Raw genomic sequence first — 20,874 nt, 5'->3', positions numbered from 1 at the left:
CTTCTTCACACACTTTATCTAAATAACATGATGTTGATATCATATGTTGCGCAACAAGGGGTCTTTAGGGGGCCAGATTGCATAATCTTTGGTGCAATATGTCTCGAAAAAGAAGCATATTTTGATAAACAGTATTGAACAAAAGACGTTCAAAATAATATTCTGAACAATATGCACTCTTTGAATTTTTGCTAGACGTCCCCATTTAGGACTTGAAGGGCCGGCCCTTAATATTTCTTTTGCATATATCCCGAAAACAAAAAAGAATTTCTGAATAGTTGTTGAACAAAAAGTGTTCAAAATCATGAGAGCTTTAAGATGTTATCAAGAAAAAGGGGCTGACCTCTCACATTAGGGGCCAAGAAGGGCCGAAAATCTTTAATCTATAACCCTTTAATGACCAATATTTTGTTAAACATTATTAAAGCAAAATTGTTCGTCTTAACAATTTATTTATATCATTATATTTAAACGAAAATCTCATTCAAACTCTTATCTCATCTTATCAAAAATCGGACGGAAGACCCACTCGTTGCTCGCAACGAGATCTCATCTAGTTATTATTATTATTCTTTTTTTTTCTTTACAATTTTTGTGCAGAAGATTTCTCGGAGTTGGCTCGATCGATTTACTTGAAAATTTCAGGGAAGATGTATCTTTGTCTGAGCCTTATACGTTTTTCTCATTTTTTTGAAATTCACTTCTGGTCGGAAGTTATCGCCCTTTAATCAAAATTCAGAGGACCTCCTTGTCTGCAATGGAACTCAAAAACTATTAAAGCTAGAGTGCTGAAATTTTCAGCGATGATAGAGGACTTGCTGCCATTGATCACCTGGGTTTTCAAATCTTCCGGAAGTGCTTAGTATGGAAGCTCGGTAGGGGTCAAAATTTAGGAAGCGAATCATGAGTGAATTTTAGAGACATTTCTTACGATAACTTTTTAACTATGAGTATTTTGTTAAAACATATTGAACAGAAATTGTGTAGAATTACAAGATCTTTTATATGATATCAAAGAAAAAGGGCTGACTCATCACATTAGGGGCTGAGAAGGGCCGAAAGTCTTTGATGAATAACTCTTTAACAATCAATATTTTGTAATGCATTACTGAAGCAAAAATGTTTATCTTAACTATTTACAACTGTATATTATGATATTTACATCATTTGTTACATAATTAAGGGCCATAAGGGGCCAGAATGCTAAATCTTTGACGCTTTATATCTCAAAAGTGGGAAATATTTTGATAAGCAATATTGAACAAAAGATGTCCAAAATAATGTTCTAAACAAGATGCAACCTTTCATTTTTCGCTAAACGTCCCCATTAAGGAGTTGAAGGGCCGGCCCCTAAATACTTCTTTTGCAAATATCTCAGAAACGAAAAAGAATTTCTGACTAGTTGTTGAACAAAAAGTGTTCAAAATCATGAGAGCTTTAAAGTGATATGAAGAAAAAGGGGCTGGACCCTCAAATTAGGGGCTGAAAAGAGCCGAAAGTCTTCAATCAATAACTCTTTAACGATCAATATTTTGTAATGCATTACTGAAGCAAAAATGTTTATCGCAACTATTTACAACTAGATATTATGATATTTACATGATTTGTTACATAATTAAGGGCCATAAGGGGCCAGAATGCTAAATCTTTGACGCTTTATATCTCAAAAGTGGGAAATATTTTGATAAGCAATATTGAACAAAAGATGTCCAAAATAATGTTCTGAACAAGATGCAACCTTTCATTTTTTGCTAAACGTCCCCATTAAGGAGTTGAAGGGCCGGCCCCTAAATACTTCTTTTGCAAATATCTCAGAAACGAAAAAGAATTTCTGACTAGTTGTTGAACAAAAAGTGTTCAAAATCATGAGAGCTTTAAAGTGATATGAAGAAAAAGGGGCTGGACCCTCAAATTAGGGGCTGAAAAGGGCCGAAAGTCTTCAATCAATAACTCTTTAACGATCAATATTTTGTAATGCATTACTGAAGCAAAAATGTTTATCGCAACTATTTACAACTAGATATTATGATATTCACATGATTTGTTACATAATTAGGGGCCATAAGGGGCCAAAATGCTAAATCTTTGACGCTTTATATCTCAAAAGTGGGAAATATTTTGATAAGCAATATTGAACAAAAGATGTCCAAAATAATGTTCTGAACAAGATGCAACCTTTCATTTTTTGCTAAACGTCCCCATTAAGGAGTTGAAGGGCCGGCCCCTAAATACTTCTTTTGCAAATATCTCAGAAACGAAAAAGAATTTCTGACTAGTTGTTGAACAAAAAGTGTAAAAAATCATGAGAGCTTTAAGGTGATATCAAGGAAAAGGGTCTGACCCCTTAAATTAGGGGCTGAAAAGGGCCGAAAGTCTTCAATCAATAACTCTTTAATGATCAATATTTTGTAATATATTACTGAGGCGAAATAGTTCTTCTTCACACACTTTATCTAAATAACATGATGTTGATATCATATATTACGCAATAAGGGGTGTTTAGGGGGCCAGATTGCATAATCTTTGGCGCAATATGTCTCGAAAAGGAAGAATAGTTTGATAAACAGTATTGAACAAAAGACGTTCAAAATAATATTCTGAACAATATGCACTCTTTGAATTTTTGCTAGACGTCCCCATTTAGGACTTGAAGGGCCGGCCCTTAATATTTCTTTTGCATATATCCCGAAAACAAAAAGAATTTCTGAATAGTTGTTGAACAAAAAGTGTTCAAAATCATGAGAGCTTTAAGATGATATCAAGAAAACGGGGCTGACCTCTCACATTAGGTGCCAAGAAGAACCGAAAGTCTTTGATCTATAACCCTTTAATGATCAATATTTTGTTAAACATTATTAAAGCAAAATGTTCATCTTAAGGATTTGTAACTATATATTATAAAATTAGGATCATATGTTGCATAATAAGGGGCCAAAAGGGACCAGAATGCTAAATCTTTGACACTTTAAATCTCGAAAAGGGGGAATATTTTGATAAGCAATACTGAACAAAAGATGGTCCGAAAAATGTTCTAAACAATATGCACCCTTTCAATTTTTGTCAAACGGCCCAATTAAGGACCTGGAGGAGTGGCCCCTAAATATTTCCATTCAGCATATCTCCACAACGGAAAGAAATCTCTGAATAGTTGTTGAACAAAACGTCTTTAAAATCACAAGACCTTTCATTTGATATCAAGAAAAAGGGGCTGACCCTTCAAATTAAGGGCTCAGAGGGGCCAAAAGTCTTTCATATATAACTCTTTAACGATCAATAATTTGTTATACATTACTGAAGCAAAGATGCTAATCTTAACGAATTACAACAATATATGATAAGATTCTGATCATATGTTACGTAATAAGGGGTCACAAGGGGCCAGAATGCTAAATCTTTGACGCTTTATATCTCGAAAAGGGGGAATATTTTGATAAGCAATACTGAACAAAAGATGGTCCGAAAAATGTTCTAAACAATATGCACCCTTTCAATTTTTGTCAAACGGCCCCATTAAGGACCTGGAGTTGTGGCCCCTAAATATTTCCATTCAGCATATCTCCACAACGAAAAGAAATCTCTGAATAGTTGTTGAACAAAAAGTCTTTAAAATCACAAGACCTTTCATTTGATATCAAGATCAAGGGGCTGACCCCTGAAACTAGGGGCTCAGAGGGGCCAAAAGCATGCCATCTATAGCTCTTTGATAATGTTATATAAATCAAAAGAATGAAATCTAATTAGGGAAGTCTATATATTATTATCTTTTAACAAAGATCATAGTCAAAATCATATCTCATCTTATCGAAAAATCGGACGGAAGACCTACTCGTTGCTCGCAACGAGATCTCATCTAGTTATTATTATTATTCTTTTTTCATAGTACTGCCGATATCTCAGCTGTGAGTGGACGGATTTCAAAGATTTTTTCAGGGAAGATGCATCGTGAGAATATCTCTAGACATGTTTTTCATTTTTTGAAAAATCACTTCCGTTCGCGATTTTTGGGGAAATTTGTTTTTTTTTAAATGGAATTTTGTCCGTTAATTTTCTCGAGAACGGCTAAAGATATGAAATTGAAACTCACTGACGTGATAGAACATTAAATGGAGATATGGTGATCGACCTTTATTTTTCGTCGTTCGTACTTCCGGTCGCGAACGGAAGTGAATTCAAAAATGTTAAATTTGCAACTTTTTTGTTTTTCAATATTTTTCTTTGAAATTTACAGGGTTAATAGAGAGTCTTTTAAGAGTTCTATATATGTTTTCATCATTTTGATTGATGCATTTATTGCAAAGATATGACCGATCCAAACTTTCTCGTATGTTGTGCGTTCGAATCCTGCTTGGACGGGAGATTTTTTCTCTTTTTTCAGTTGAAAATAATATTTTTCTCCGTGAAGACATGTATGATAGTTTTTGCTTATTTTTTAAAGCTTTGTTTACAGAGATTCTGCAGAAATCCTTTGATAATTATGATCTATGTTGAAAGACTGTGTTACATAAACGTAAACGAAAAATACCTTCAATAAAGTATTAAATGAAGTGAGATAGGATAGCGTTTTGGAGAAAAGTTCGGTCGGAAGACCACTTATTGCCCTAGCAACAAGAAACGCATCTAGTTATTATTATTTTTCATTTTTATTTTTTTGACCTTTTCAAATCGCGATATCTCAAAAACTACTCATTCTTTTTCAGCCAAATTTTCAGGAATGATGTGTTATTACATGCCATTTTGAAATATTGAAAAAGTTTGGAAAAAGTTACTTCCGGTCGGGAATTATTACGATTTTTCACTTTTTCCACTAAAAATCTAGTCCATGAATGTTCTCAGAAACTGTTAAAGGTAGGATTCTGAAACTTTCAGGTATGATAGAATTTGGTTTGTAGATGTGTAATGGAAACATTTCGTGTGTCGTCGTCACTTCCGGTCGTCACAGGAAGTGATTTAAAAAGGGTAATTTTTTTAACTTTTTTGTTTTTCATTATTTTTTTTATGATGTTGATAGGCTAAATAAAGAGTCTTACAAGAATGCTAAATATGTAGTTTGTTTATAAATTGATTAACCCATACTCTAAATATTTATCATTTTTCAATTTTAAACGACGATGTTTGATAGCGTAATGGTTAGCATGTTGAATTTTCACGTGGGCGATCCAGATTCAATTCAAAGAATGTCCGAATTTTTTCTCACTTTTTGGGGCTCAAATATAAGATTTTATCTTGGGGGGGGGGGGGGGCTATGTCGTTCGACGTCAGAGCGGCGGTGTTTGACGGCACAATATCAGCGTGTCTTTTTACTCCCTCATAAAGAGTTTGCGGTTGAATTTTGCACTAATTAATGTGCAAAGATGCAATTGTGATATGACAAAATGAGGAAAACATGTTGGTACAAATGTATATGTAGCTAGATACCTATGCAATTGTATCATAAATTGGAGAGTTGCCGAATTGTTTCTCATGTTGATTGAATAACATATAGCAATTTCAAATGAGAGAAAAATAAACTTCAATGATATTTTTCTTTGATTTTAGTAGGGCAATATTCCTTTATAGATGCAAGTTACTGAACATAATAGGTATCAGATTCCTTGAGCGTCATATGGCGAGACGTGTTTTGTTGCGAAACATTCCAGTCTTTTCATTAATGTGTTACTAATTGGAATAATCCACTTTGGGGGTAAAGAGGAATATAAAATGTGTAAGAAAACTTAGCGCTGCATTTATGTTACTTCCCCGTATACGGTATGTTATATGTACAGTGAGATACATATACATTCTTAGGCTCGAAAATCAGGCTACAGCAACATTTTTTTTTTTAAATTTCATTGAAGCTATCACGTACCCTTATTCAGTTGAAGACACATTTCAAAGAAAAGGCGCGAAGATTTACTCGTGACGTTTGGCGCGAAATAATGTATCGTGACCCGCCTTTCACATATGGTCTGATGCAGTAGTGTAGAATTACAGAAAAAGATTACACGGACATGTCTGTATTTGGAATTGTATAGAATAGAAAGTTGAATGCATAAAGAATAAAGGAAGTAAACACAATAGTTTCTTTTTTTTTTTTTTAGTTTTTATCAGTAACAGATTATTTTCTCTGCTATCGGTTATTGTTAAAACTCAAGTAACAAATCCGATGTAAATCTACTAGCACTTGCACAAAATTTAGCTGGCTAGTTTTCATCCTATAATTACGCACTATAAGAAAAAAATATAAACTGCCTGACACTCGTTATTTCAGGGAATGAGTGCAAGGTAAACATCGATGATGGCTGGTACATTGCACTAGTGTAGTGGTTTCAATATTAAAGAACAAGGTTCACTTAGGGCCTTGGTTGGCCCTGTGAATTTCAGAAAAACTGAAACTGCTTGGTTTTAGTTGACAATGCATTAAATATCATTTAGACCTTTGATGACTTCGTATCTATCAAAAATGACGTAATTTTCTGGCTAGCCTATGCATTAAGACTTCATGAAATGCGTCATTTTACTCGTATCCTGAAAATTTCTACAAAACAGCAAATTTTTAAAGCTATTTTTTGATATTTAATGTACGTAACCTCTGATCTTAAATATGCAACTATTAAATGATAGAACTATTTCTGAGGATAACAAAACCTGTTTTATTTTTTAGATTAGAGGATGCGCTCATATTATTTCTCTTCTTTTTTTTTAAACTAAAACTTGCATCACTTTATTGCATCTCTTTCGCTGTTTTGAAATATGTTAGATTCCACCTGAAATAAAACGTCAACTTCCGGTCTATTGCTCGGCAACAGTAAACGACTGAAGTCTAAAACTTTCAGGACTGATAGTCAGTTATCAGTTTATTTGAATCGTGACAAAATCTTGTATCGCTGTTACTTCCGGTCGTGACAGGAAGTGATGTAAAAAAGGGAATGGTTAATGGTTAGCACGTTGGATTATCAGGCTGATGACCAGGGTTAAATCTCCAGAGTGTCTGCATTTCTTTTATCACTTTTTCAGTTTGAGTTTTCTTTTTTTTCAGAATCGGACGGAAGACCTCTCATTGCTCGCAATGAGTTTCTAGTTAGAATATATTTTTGGCGTCCTCTAGATAAGTGTTCAGCGCCTGCCAATGCAATATCTGGCCGCCAGATAAAATTTGGGTTAACCATACACGTACGCTTGATTAAGTGCTACACATACATACTTTCGGTTTAAAGGATGAATCGTTTAAACGTCCAAATCTGGCCCCCCGATAATTTACAAAAAATTAAATTAAAGATTTTCTACATATTTTTGCCTCAATCTTTCCATCAAACATTGTAGTTTATTATTTTAATTTCAATTTTTACTTCCTTGCACTGTAATTAGGTATTTATGTGATTAATATAGCAGGGGTACGTTGTTTACATCGATTTCTCATAGACTTAAGGCCACAACCCCATTTTGCAAGCCCATTTTTTATATGAGCGCATGGATGTTTCAAGTTGTCGTAAATACGGTCAATGTAAAGAGTTATATTAGTCATTTACATTCATGAAAGAAATTGAAACAGTCTTGCGCTCATTTGTTATTTCCAAAAAGGTGCAAAATCGCAGGTGCTTCTCTCCATAGTAAAGGCACCTTGTTTACAAATTTCAACCCGTCTTTGACCTCATGAATAACAAAGCACTGAACACGTGACTCAAATCTATTCACTTCCACGCTTTGAGCACACCTATGCGACATTGTGTCTAGTGTCTGCGAGCCATCAATGGTCAAATCATTTTTCAAATGGGTAATTAAAATTCTGGGAGAAATTTTTTTTATGATTAAGATGTGTTAAGATTTTCGGTCGATTTTGTTTGATTAAATTACTGTGGGTATATATTATACATTTGCCCTTGTTCCTAAATATGCATCAGTGCTCCGTTCATTGACTTGGAAGATATTAAAGATTTTTTTTCAGTTAAAACTGTCATTAATTTTATACTCCGTTATTTGAAAAACACAAATTCATCATATCTTTAGAAAAATAAACTGTTTGATACAAGTGCACAAATGCATACATGTACTTCCAATAGAAGAAACCTTCATGGAAAGAAATTGAAGTACGGAGCGCTCAAAAAACCTGTGTATCGGATGAAAAGTCACTGGATGAATACATTTGCACAGAAAGCATCCCTAATTTGAATAGAAGGAAGCTTCGGTAAAATTTTACATCGGCACAAAATTTCACTATTTTTTTTTTTTTTTTTTTTTTTTTAGATCATGTAAAAAAAAAAAGTCCATGTTCGTCGGTATTTTGAAAGCATAATGTTTAAAAGCAAGAACATGCTTTTGTATGACCCTTTCACATGTCCGATCAACGTAGATATTAGTAAAAAAAAAATCAGTCGAATGAAAAAGGGCTTTAAAAATACCTCGGAGTGATTTATTATTTATCTTACTACAGGGAGAGAGTTTGTTAAAATCATAAAGTACAGGAGTGCATGGATTTCGACAATTAATGAATTCCTAAATGAGGAAGATCATATTAACCTGTCTGGCATGAATAAGCAGGATTTTTTGAAACAATGCAATTTGGACTGTACAAAGTACACTGACACTGTTTCTTTATCCACCAGCGATGATACTGACGTTTAATTGATGTTTAAATTTTCACTTTCTTAACTATCTATTTTTTATACACCGAGTGTAGTTTTATATCATAATTCAACTGCCCACGTGTTTTTGTTGTAGTACTCGGATTTTGCAAAATTATATATATGTGTATGAAAAAAAATTCTAATTATGTAATAAGCTTAAATGGATTAATTATCTCTTTTTCAAAAAAAGAAGGTTTCTTTAAAGTATGAAAAATAGTGTATCCTTCGTTATACGTTCTGTTTCCAAATTCCATTGTTTAGTTAATGTATAAATAATTTGATAAATTTCTAGTAAATCATTTCAAATACGACTCGTAAGTTAAGCAGAAAAGAAATCAAAGTTAAACCAGCCAAAATAAAAATGTATGTTTATATTTTGTCGGTCTCTAGCATGAAAAAAAGGCTTTTTAGGTGTCAGTTAATCATAAAACTTAGTACACCTCGAACACACGCTAATGTATTCATACTAATCGCACGCTTGATGGACGCTCCGCCTTCTCATTCAAATAATACAATGACCTACATAGCTGTAATGGCGAAACCGGGATGTTACAGTGAAGTGTACGATTTTATTTAATCGATATAATGTATATATTGAAAGTCTCTTTCCCCAAGAAATCTTTTATGAGTATCTATACAGACTATGCTTGAAGACTTGAGGTATAATATAACAATGTTCTGATTTGAAAAGGTAAAATTTTGCATTTAAAAAGGGGCGAGAAAGCAGTGTTACGAGGATTCATTCTTTATTCCTACACTGTAACGTAAGCAAATTACATGTAGTTAGGTCTGAAATTATCATTAATGTCTGACTAAGAACATGATTTTAAATTCTTTGACCAATATTAATAAATAAAAAAAGTCATTGAATTTTCCCTTTGAATTTTACATAACTTGCATTCTTAACTTGACAGAGAGTTATTGTTGGTGTTGTTGTGTTTTCTTGCTTTAGTGTATCTGCTTGAAGTCAAATCTGGGAGTTTCATGCCTTATTACGCAAGGGCCATATCTACACATTATACAAAAAGCTTCTTTTAATAACGTTATGGTACACTTTAAATTTATACTTCATTTAATAGATTATGTGTCTATATTGCAAGAATCATATTTGGTGGTTGCTTGTAAATTATTTGGCGGCTGCCAGTAAATTACTTGGCGGCCGCCTGAAAATCATATGGCGGCCGCCAGAAAGGCATCTGATCGCCACCAGATAATTATTTGGCGGTCGCCAGATAATTATGTGGAGGCCGCCATGCAGATATTTATTTGGCGGCCGGCTGATAAAATATTTTTTTCTACGTGGCACCTACCGACTTTCGTAGGATTCAATTATTGAGAGCATGCTTCCACATTAATGTTGAAAAAATGATATTTAAATAAATGATATTTTCATATTCACTTACGATATACTACATATAGTATTTATGCCGCCCCGAACGAAGTTACTGGACATTTTGTTATAGTTTCACCTAAAGTTATAGTTTGTTATAGTTTCACCTAAAATTTTGTCTTGAGGAATTCTCACAGATGGCTAAATTAATCGTAAAGAAGAGAAGCAGTATTGGTTATCAAAGATATAGCTGAGCAAGCAACCTTTAATACTTCAAAATTTCAGTGGTGCCGTGGAGACAGAATAAAAATGAAAAATCTAAATTTCATTCTTTATTGGAAACTGAAATGCCATTTTCTTAAAAAAAAAATATTTATTATCAAATTTACCAAATATCTGATTTAATAATAGATTTTATAACAGATTAATCATAATAACCGTATTTATGTTACAAATCATTAGTAAAAGCTGCTTATCCAATATACAGCAATATACAGCTGCATCCAATAAACGACATGTATCTAGGCTATAAAAGAAAAAAGAGAATTTATATTATTTATCAAATATACATCCTGTTTTCAAAGCACAGCGTTACAATTGCAGTCATAAATTACTTCTGATATCCTCTCTGAAAAAAATAAACAAATTTTGCATGCTTTCTGGGTCTTGGGGCAAAGCAAAATTGTTTTCTTCCATTATACACACACATAAATCTTTAATTAATGCAGAGCATGGCATTTCTGGCATTGGCTGTAATTCACTTTCACAAATATTTACTTCATTTTCGTTTATTTCAATACCATAATCCACGGTATCAAATGCGCACGGCATATGATGTAGAAGAAATGGTCTACCACATCTGCTTATTCCTTGTCTGTATCGCCTAATCCTGTGACGTTTCCAGATAGAACTTATGTCGTCTAAAGTGTCCTACAATAAAATAACCCTACATGTACTTTTCTCAACTGGATTTTTTTGCTTATTTTTTAATAAACGAGTCCAATACTGAGAACAGACTAAAGTCAAAATTTGAAATTTAATTTTTGAGTTTATTGGGAAAAAAACAAAAGTGTAACTGGTATCATGTGCAGATCGCTACGCGATCATATTGTATCGCTATAAATGCTGTAGATCATCCGAATTTTTTAAGACCAGCTGCAGCTAATCCTAGAACGCCTGAAGGGGACTTGGTCACATACCAACTTCAAGTCGTATATTCCAACGGACTCTCAAAAATTTTGTAATTTCTTATTTATAAAAAATGCACTACAGTGTATTTAGATTCCCATATGGAAATGCAACACGACATACAAGTACGACATCATGTGACTTTCTAGACCTTCGATGTGTCTCGTGCCGTTTGCCATTCGCAAAAAGTCACATGACCAACTTCATTTCAAAGAAAATTAAATGCTATTTTGTCAGTGTTGTCATATAAAGAAAGACAGTTGCAAATGTAGGTAGATATATTATCTTGAAACTTTTTATATATTTGTTAATTAACCATTAAAATGGTCAAAATAAACATTTTGAAATGTCTTTTCTCAGTCATGGTCTTGAGACCTAGTTATAAGCTAGCGCACCGCACACAGTTTCAAATACATTCTAATTTTCAATGTAGTGAAATTATCTGTAGATTTGAAAGGAAGTTATTGTGCATTTTACCTGTACTAGTGGTAGAAAACAAAAGCGAGATATTTCTTGGTCTAAATATTCTCCGTCATGGAAACCACTTTCAGTAAGCTCTTGAAAAAAATTCATCCAGAACTGAATTCCCTGTCGTCGTATCATTCCCCATAAACTCTCAATTCTTTGGTTATTTATGCTTTTACCGTACAAAAAACTTCTTTCTCCAGCATGTTCATCTTCGTGGTTTCGTCGGAGAAACTTATGAATTGTTTCAATGTGAACGTTTTCGGTTCCCTTATCAGCTCTTACACGTCTTGGGCATACCCCATATTTCCTTATACTCTCTATGTAATAGTAATAGACCCACCAGCTTTCAACCAAATAATTTGACGTGAAAATCCATCAATACAACCATGGATTTTTATTCCATACCTTGAAAGTTTATCGTATCCGTCGATATGCCAGACTGAGTTTGGACCTTTAACAGAGAATATCCGTCTTCTGAGTCTTCTCTTTTTTCTGTACTCAACACCTTCTGGATCTATAATATGCAACAGCCCGAGGACTGTGTCTTGGTCAACAACAAATCCCCTTTCAAGACACTTTAAGTGCAACCAACGATATCCGTGCATTTGGCCATGCATTTCACATTGTTCAAGTATAAATAACGCTATCTGAAGAATATTACTCTTATATTTCCGTCGGTAAAGTCCCAAATTCTTTGTTATTCTTTTGAGTGTACGAATTCCTATGTTATATCCATGTAATTCATCCAAACATTTAATTATTTCACTGTATTTAAGGCCCAGTTTGAAATACTCTCCAATTAAATATTCCCGGTCCATACCTTCACAACAGATTATTTATATGAATAAGAAGTTGTAAAAAAAAATAACACTCTATTTAAAGTGTAAAATTTACAGATTAAAGTGTAAATTTTACAGATTAAAGTGTGAAATTTACAGATTAAAGTGTTAATTTTACAGATTAAAGTGTGAAATTTACACATTAAAGTGTAAAATTTACAGATTAAAGTGTAAATTTTACAGATTTAAGTGTAAAATGTACAGATTAAAGTGTAAATTTTACAGATTAAAGAGTAAATTTTACAGATTTAAGTGTAAGATTTACAGATTAAACTGTAAATTTTACAGATTAAAGTGTAAAATTTACAGATTAAAGTGTAAAATTTACACATTAAAATGTAAAATTTACACATTTAAGTGTAAAATTTACACATTAAAGTGTAAAATTTACAGATAAATGTGTAAAATTTAAACATTAAAGTGTAAAATTTATACATTAAAGTGTAAATTTTACAGATTAAAGTGTAAATTTTACAGATTAAAGTGTGGAAATTAAAAAAAAGTAAAGTGTCCAAATGGCACTAATACGCTTCCGTAGATCGTTAATTACACTTTCAAACTACACAAAAAATCCACAACTGCACATTTACTTAGCATTTTCCCTTGAAATCCAGCAGCGCGTATATTTTGATGAATTAGAATGTAAACTTTGGAATAAATATGCTCTTAAAAATATCATCTAATTTGTGTACATAAAATTTAATCTTTTTTAAATGCTGCGCCATACCTTCTGGATAGACATGTTAGCATATTAGTTTCTTAATATTGCATAATGCACGCCTACTAGAATTATTGATCTTTATCTTCTAAAATTTATTTTTGTCTGACTACAAGGTTAAATACAGGTGTATTTAATTAAATGACTCATGCCTTCATAAAAAGAGTGCAAAAAGAAAGAAGATTTTTTTTATCAGTTCCTGTCGTGGGTTATCTTCTAAAATACGGACTACCTTTTTGGCGGAGGACATGAAAAGCCCAAAATTTGTATATAAGTAATGATTTGAAATAGGTAAACAATTTATTAGTGTTTATAGAGATACCACAGATGAAGTACCAAGACTTTGGACACATTGTGTACACCTGTCCTCGTGATAAGACAGAATTCAATGAATCGGCCACCAGACTTAGCTGTGGGGTGGACGAAAACGGACGTAATCAGTATGTCTGTGCCCCAAATAACGAGCAGTCAGCCCTTGTGGAATTCTGTTACAGGCACCTAATTGGTCTTTATCAAAAAGGTAACGAGTGATTTCAAATTTAATGTTTAAGTCTGAAAACACATTCCTCAAAATTGTTTTTTGTGTCTCTGTGAAGTACTAGTATACCAAAGTTATTTGTATTTATTCTCATCTTGTGATTTCTGAAATGTCTGTTTCTGAAAGGAAATTGACGTCAACAATTTTAGTTATTTCCAAGAGATTATATAGGAAATAGCATCCTCTGGGTTCTTGTAGAAACCTGGTAATGTACTTCATTTTTTGTAAGAAAAACTTGTTCAAGTAGCAATACTTCAATAAAAAAAATGAAAAAAAATTATATATATTTGAAGAATGTGTGTTCTGACCTTAAAATTAAAAGCATTTATGTGGGCACGACGATACTTTATAGAAGGATATTCAGTTATCAATTATAGAGGAAAAAACTGATTTTCCATTCCAAAGAAGTGTCTGCCCACTACGTCTAAAATATTATTCCAAATCACCACCATGTCAGATGTGCAAATTAACGAATCTCTACCTATTTGTTCAGTTAATGCATATAATGCATATGTCTCGACAATCGCGTCGTAGTAAGTGATATAGATTTCTTCAAAAAGAACTATTTTAGATAAGAGGCCCATGGGCCACAAAGCTCGTTTGAGTCACTATGAACCTACTGTTCTGCCTCAGATTTTTCCAAATATATATACATGTATGCCTTTGTAAAACTTTGATCGCCTTTTTATGGCCTCAACCAATACACAGGGCCCTAATTTGAAAATAAAAATGAACCGTAACAAAAACATACTATAGTTAACTATAGTTTACTGTAGTTAACTATAGTGATAACTTTGACACTTTGATTTTCTATAAGTGATGACTTTGACACTTTGATTTACTAAATTGATAACTATGAAAACTTTGATTTACCATAGTGATCACTATGAAAACTTTGATTTATTATGATGAAAAGTTTGATTTACTATAGTGATAACTTTAAAAACTTTGATTTACTATAGTGATGACTATGACACTATAGTGATCACTTTGTAAACTTTGATTTACTATAGTGATCACTTTTACACTTTGATTTACTATAGTTAACTTTAGTTAACTATAGTAAACTATAGTTAATCATAGTATTTTTTTGTTAGGGAATCTACACTACCAGAGGATGCTTCCACATTAATATGATTTATCATAGCATTGCTGTTGTTGAGCAGAAGAGTTTTAAAGCTTTTTAGCTCACCTGAGCCGAAGGCTCAAGTGAGCTTTGATGATCGAAATTTGTCCGTTGTCTGTCGTCGTCGTCGTGGTCGTCGTTGTTGTCGTAAATTTTTCAAAATTTCATTTTCTTCTCCAGAACTACTGGGTCAATTTCAACCAAACATGGCACAGAGTGTCCTTGGGTAAAGGGGATTCAAATTTGTTCAAATGAAGGGCCACGCCCTCTTCAAAGGGGAGATAATTACAAATTAGTTAAAAAATAATGGCATCTTTTAAAAATCTTCTTCTCAAGAACCATTGGGCCAGGAAAGGTGAAACTCATGTACAATCATTCTTATGTAGTGTAGATTCAAGTTTGGTCAAATCATGACCCCCGGGGGTGGGGTGGGGCCACAATGGACGATCAAAGTTTTACATAGGAATATATAGGAAAAATCTTTAACAAAATCTTTTTCTCATGAACAACAAAGCCATGATTGGTCATATTTATGTGGAAGCATCCTCAGGTAGTGTAGATTCAAGTTTGTGCAAATTATGACCCCCTGGGGTAGGATGGGACCACAATGGTTACTAAAATTTTATATAGGAGTATATAGGAAAAAATTTTCAAGATCAACAAAGCCATGATTGGTCATATTTATATGGAAGCATCCTCAGGTTGTGCAGATTCAAGTTTGCTCAAATCATGACCCTCGAGGGTTGGGTGGGGCCATAATGGACGATCAAAGTTTTACATAGGAATACATAGAAAAAATCTTCTCAAGAACAGCAAAGCCATGATTGGTTATTAACTATTCGGAAGTATCCTAAGGTAGTGTAGATTCATGTTTGAAAAAAATCATGACCCCCTAGGGATAGGGTGGGGCCACAATTGATGATTAAAGTTATGCATAGGAATTAATACATAGGAATTTTTTTTTTAAAATCTCTTCTCAAAAACAGCAAAGCTATGATTGGTCATAATTATATGGAAGCATCCTCAGATAGTGTAGATTCAGATTTCTTCAAACTATTACCCCGGGGGTAGGGTGGGACCATAATGAAAGTTCAAACTTGAAGGGAAAAAAGTCACTGACAGAGAAATATGTATGCATCTTTAGTTAGTGTAGATTCAATTTTGTTCAAATCATAACCCACCCCCCGTCCCTTTATATGGGTAGGTCGGGACCACTTATGCATTAAAGCTTTTCAATACTGAACTAATTTTTGCTTTTTTCCTAGCCACAGTGCTTAGGTGAGCAATGTGGCCCATGGGCCTTTAGTTTCTTATATTATCCTATGTGAAAATAGTATTTTCCCTACTGTGGCCCTACTCTACCCCTGGGGGTCATGATTTGAGAAATTGAGAATCTACACAACCTCAGGAAGCTTCCACATAGGTTTCAGCTTTTCTGGTTCAGTTTTTCTTGAGAAGACGTTTTTGAAGTTTTTTACTGTATATTTCTATTAAAAATGTTAATCCCTGTGGTGGCTCTTAAGAATAAGATTTTTCAAAAAAAAAAAAAAATCCCATATATTTCAATGTGAAACTTGAATTCCCTTTTATGGCCCCATCGTACCACCATCTAAGGGTCATAAATGAACAATTTAGAATCTACTTTACCTTAGAAAGCTTCCACGTAAGTTTCAACTTTTCTGGCCCAATGCTTCTTAAGAAGAAGATTTTTTAATGACCCCACCCTATTTTTGCCTTTTCTTGATTATCTTGAAGGCTTGGCCCTTCATTTGAAAAATTAAGAATCCCCTTTATCAAAGAATACTTTAACTTTGGTTAAAATTGGCCCAGTGTTTCTTTAGAAGAAGTTGAAATGTTAACAGACGAACGAACAGTCGGGCGGACGACGGACAATGGTGATCAGAAAAGCTCAGTTGACTTTCAGCTGAGGTGAGCTCGTAAACTGAATTCAAATCATAATTTAAACAAAGATCACAACTTTAAGGTAAACATTATATATATATATATATATATATATATATATATATATATATATATATATATATATATATATATATATATATATATATATATATATATATATATATAAAGCACTAAAAACGTACAATCGGTCATTCTTAGTGCTTTAAATAAATTTCCATCCTTGACCTTGTATCTATTTAGTAGATCCGACACTTAGGATATACATTGTTGTTTCTTTTTTAGTGCTTTCTATATATTTATATATAATTCAGGGCATTGTTTGGAAGTTTTGGATAATGGTAATTTGAACCAAGTCAGCTGTCTTGATTTCAGAGAAGGTTGCCCTGCAGACAATTTCTTTATTTCCGACCTGTATAAATGTAAGTTTTATTTATTTATATCTTATTTTGTATATTTACTTTCTTTTTTATTAATCTTAATAATATCATCATTCTTTATGATGGATATAAATACATGTATTAAAATAATAAAAATAGACAACGGGGCTCAGATAAGATATTCTTGCGTTTGAAAGATTATCTTTGTTTAAATAAAGAATTGCATGTGAAATTGTGGAAAATCACCGCGTTTTTGCAACTTTGATTTTTATATCGATCGTTTTAAATTACACTGTACTATTTTAAATAAATTTGAATCAGCATAAAATTTTGCGTGAGGGATTTTGATGGAAATTTTCTAAAGGCTAGCTGCTGCAAGCACTAACTTTTCGATACTTCTCTACTTTTTACATACACCTAATTTAACACGTTTTCTAAATTTGCTAATAAAGTTTTTCTTAATGCAAATTAGATTTTATTAGTAATTTATTAACAATTCTAATAACAATGTCAATTGATTGATAAATTTTATTTTAATAATCAGACGTACAAATGTGTTCATCTATATCAGGCGTTAAAGCATGATCGGATTTTGATAACATAGGTATATGTATGAATGACTATTTCATCTATCGTTATGTATAATTTGATCAAAATCAATGACAGTAACTATATCTGATTCATTGAGTAAAATTTTATATTTCAATAGCATAAAAATTAATTCTCCATAGGAACTTTCCACTTTCATAAAATAAACTATATACTCAGGGTCGGTGTCTTCTAAAAGATATTAATACTAGCACATTAAATGTTTAAGAGTCATTTGTGTTTAGTTACACAAAAAAGGAGCAAATGCAAAGCTTCGCATGCGCATTGCCTTTGTATACAAATCACACTACGGAAGTTAAACGAACACTTGGTAGTCCAAAGAACCTCTAGCCGTAAAAATAACGCAAACTAGGAAGCAGTGTATTCATATAGGAAAACACAGAAGGGAATGCAACAATGGACAACCCGTGAGAATCGCTAAGACTGATCTGCAAATCAGAACATGATGCGAATCATGCCAAAGGGTATTTCACGTGTTTCTCACCTCAAGGTTTGTTTAGCTTTTGGAAGTCACGTACGTGGTTTTACCAATTTAAATATTTAGAACTTAATATAATAATATATGTTTTGTCAATATGGTTTTTGAATACAAAAAATGAATACTCAGTCTGTTTTTATCCGAAGAAAACGGTCGCAAGTTTTTTTTTAAAATACATTTTCTATGTAAGCATATACATTTATTGTGTAAGTAAAAAACAGAAACGTCTCAAACAGACCAAGCAACTTTAAGATAATCTTTTTATTTCAAAGCCTAGTAACTGAGCAGTTTTCATCATTTAACCTCTTCAAATACTGTTTTATGGAGATTATCTCTCATCGTTTATTTTTATTTACTAATTAAAAATACACCAAAAGAAGGACCCACCATAATTCCATTTCTGTTCGCTTATCGTTCGGAAAATCTTTAATTTCCGTTCGTGCTATGCTCTAGTCTGGTATTTGTTATAACTTTCCATTTTTTCTTCGTTCACCATTTCCTTTGATCATAAATTGTTCAGCCTTGTTATTGCACTTTGGTAACCTATTCCCTCACAGTATGCTTACAATTCTAGGATAAAAGAAAGTTAAGGGACTGAATCATGCAGTATTCCAGCTACTATATTCTGTAGATACCGTTTTATGTATCATGTATCTCCTTATACGTGTTACAAAATATATTGAAAGGGAAAGTAATCGTTGAATACACCTATATGTTTCAAATGAATTAAATGCTGTCCTTTGATATATAAAAAATTCTCAGGAATTTTATGTTTTGTGAAACCGTGTAAATTCTTGGTAAATAGTCTTACATTGTATCTTATTTGTTTGCTTTTATCTAGTTTTTTTTAAATTTCTTTTTGATTTCTTTTCTTTTAATTTTGGAAGAGGGGTGTTTTTTCTTAAACCTGAAATTATGTCCATTACATTACATGTATGAATTCTTAAATGTAGGCTTTAATGCTAGTATACATTAAAAATGTATCATTGGGAGAGTCAGCAAGAGTCCAGTTCCGAAAGAGCAAGCTTATTTGCCCGAGGCAAAACCGGGGGGAAATAGGCTTGCTCGATGGGAAATGGAATCTTGCTGACTCCCTCAATGATATACTTTAACTGTTTTATCATACCGATTCAAAAATTAGACGAATTATATGTAACTTGTAGCTGTAATTCTATTTAATACAGAGCAATTTAAAAGTCACAATGGAAATATTGGATTCACAGAATATAGCTAAAACTTTCTTGGTAGATATACTGCTTTGAGATGTATCCTACTACAGAAATCTTTTTTAAAGTGATATCTTCTGGAGATTAGTGTTCTAGTGAACTTCACCATAAAATATTTTGTATTTCATGGCAAAATAATGGGAGGTATTCAAATAGAGTAATATATATATATATATATATATATATATATATATATATATATATATATATATATATATATATATATATATATATATATATATATATATAATAGCAGTATTCATTTTCCAGGACAGGAGTGTGCATTTAACCAAAATCATTTTTCTTTAGATCCAGCTTGTCATGAGATAAATCAACAAGAAAGATGCTTCTATGCGAATCCTGCATGTCCAAATACGTATGTTAAAGGAGAGTCTTTTTTGTTTGATTTTATGGTCAAATACCAGTAAATTTGAGTTTTAAATAGAACTTTTTTTCCCGAAATGATGCCCCTTGCATACTTTTGATTGTATATTTATTACAGAACTACCACAACAGGATCCCTGTTTTCATCTACTATTGCAACAACAGTTAGTGACGAGCCAGCATCTTTGTCCTCATCAGCTATTGTAGCTATCACACTGGGATCGCTGTTTTCTTTCTTAATTATAATTGGTATACTATTTTATCTCTTCAAGAAAAGGAGAGGGAATTTAACACAGCTTACAGGAGGTATTCTAATTTTATATTTAATGTTTTTGTAATTCAGTCTCTCCGTGATCACAACATGTTTGCACTTGTCCTTAAAAGAATGAAATGTGGCAATTTCGCAGTATATGAATTAAGCTCGAACTGTGTGATTAACATAAAGCTGTATATCAACTGTTACAGTTGTAATACAAATTGTCACATTGATTAATACAATGGAAATTAATGTTTGCGAATATACAATATCTTTTTATAACAAAAGATAATATAGTGATATAGTAATATAGTGAAAGCATTAAAGCACAATTATTATCATTATATTAATAAAGTAATTGTGCAGTGGAATATGTCTTTCTTTTAATGGATGTTTAAACATTATTTGAGAAATTATATTTTGTGATGAATGCCTGAGGAGCTGCTTTAATATATCTGCGTAGTTTTCTGTTCGAAAAGTTTCTATTGTTTAAGAACACGTCTATCTATTACATGTTATTTTTTACACATTTTCGATTCCATCACCTACTCCAAATTTTTAATATCATCCATACTTGGCACAAAATTGTCTAAGATAATCGGAATTAAGGTTTGTTCAAATAAATGGCCGAGCTTCCTTCAAATTAAAAATAAAGAGTAAAATTACGATAGGGTCATTTGAAAAATATTTATGAACCAGTAAAGCCCACACCCTGTTAAATCTATATTTGCGAGAGTTTCATGGTTAGAGAAGAAAACCATTAGATTGTGGGCATTTTCTATCGTTGTTAAGATAGTAAACACGTTTTTGCAGC

General features: G+C 32.5%; 3 protein-coding genes across 3 annotated transcripts in view; 2 read left to right on the top strand and 1 right to left on the bottom strand.

The window, feature by feature from the left end:
* LOC133201479 (cytoplasmic tRNA 2-thiolation protein 1-like) overlaps positions 1 to 20,874 on the top strand; it is a 319,235-nt gene that overhangs the window by 198,723 nt on the left and 99,638 nt on the right. The gene's annotated exons all lie outside the window — the stretch shown is intronic.
* On the bottom strand, positions 10,534 to 11,877 carry LOC133201395 (uncharacterized). Its single transcript, XM_061337208.1, has 2 exons — positions 11,596 to 11,877; positions 10,534 to 10,860 (listed from the first exon to the last, which is right to left on the bottom strand). Exons 1-2 carry the CDS (start codon positions 11,719 to 11,721, stop codon positions 10,534 to 10,536), a joined length of 453 nt encoding a protein of 150 aa, XP_061193192.1. The 5' UTR covers positions 11,722 to 11,877.
* LOC133201456 (uncharacterized) overlaps positions 13,471 to 20,874 on the top strand; it is a 31,441-nt gene continuing 24,037 nt past the window's right edge. The window contains exon 1 of the mRNA XM_061337259.1: positions 13,471 to 13,663. Within this exon, the coding sequence (XP_061193243.1) occupies positions 13,471 to 13,663 (193 nt within the window). The remainder of the gene's footprint in view (positions 13,664 to 20,874) is intronic.

The sequence above is a fragment of the Saccostrea echinata genome, unplaced genomic scaffold (assembly GCF_033153115.1).
Source record: "Saccostrea echinata isolate AGI-Se365-2 ecotype Australia unplaced genomic scaffold, CSIRO_AGI_Sech_v1 ptg000044l, whole genome shotgun sequence".
Taxonomy (NCBI): domain Eukaryota; kingdom Metazoa; phylum Mollusca; class Bivalvia; order Ostreida; family Ostreidae; genus Saccostrea; species Saccostrea echinata.
This window is presented reverse-complemented; position numbering and strand designations above follow the sequence as displayed.

Coding starts and splice junctions, on each gene's coding strand:
- LOC133201395 (XM_061337208.1), bottom strand. CDS start 11,721: ATGATACGACGACAGGGAATTCAGTTCTGGATGAATTTTTTTCAAGAG. Junction 10,861..11,595: donor GTTTTCTACCACTAGTACAG/GTAAAATGCACA, acceptor ATTTTATTGTAG/GACACTTTAGACGACATAAG.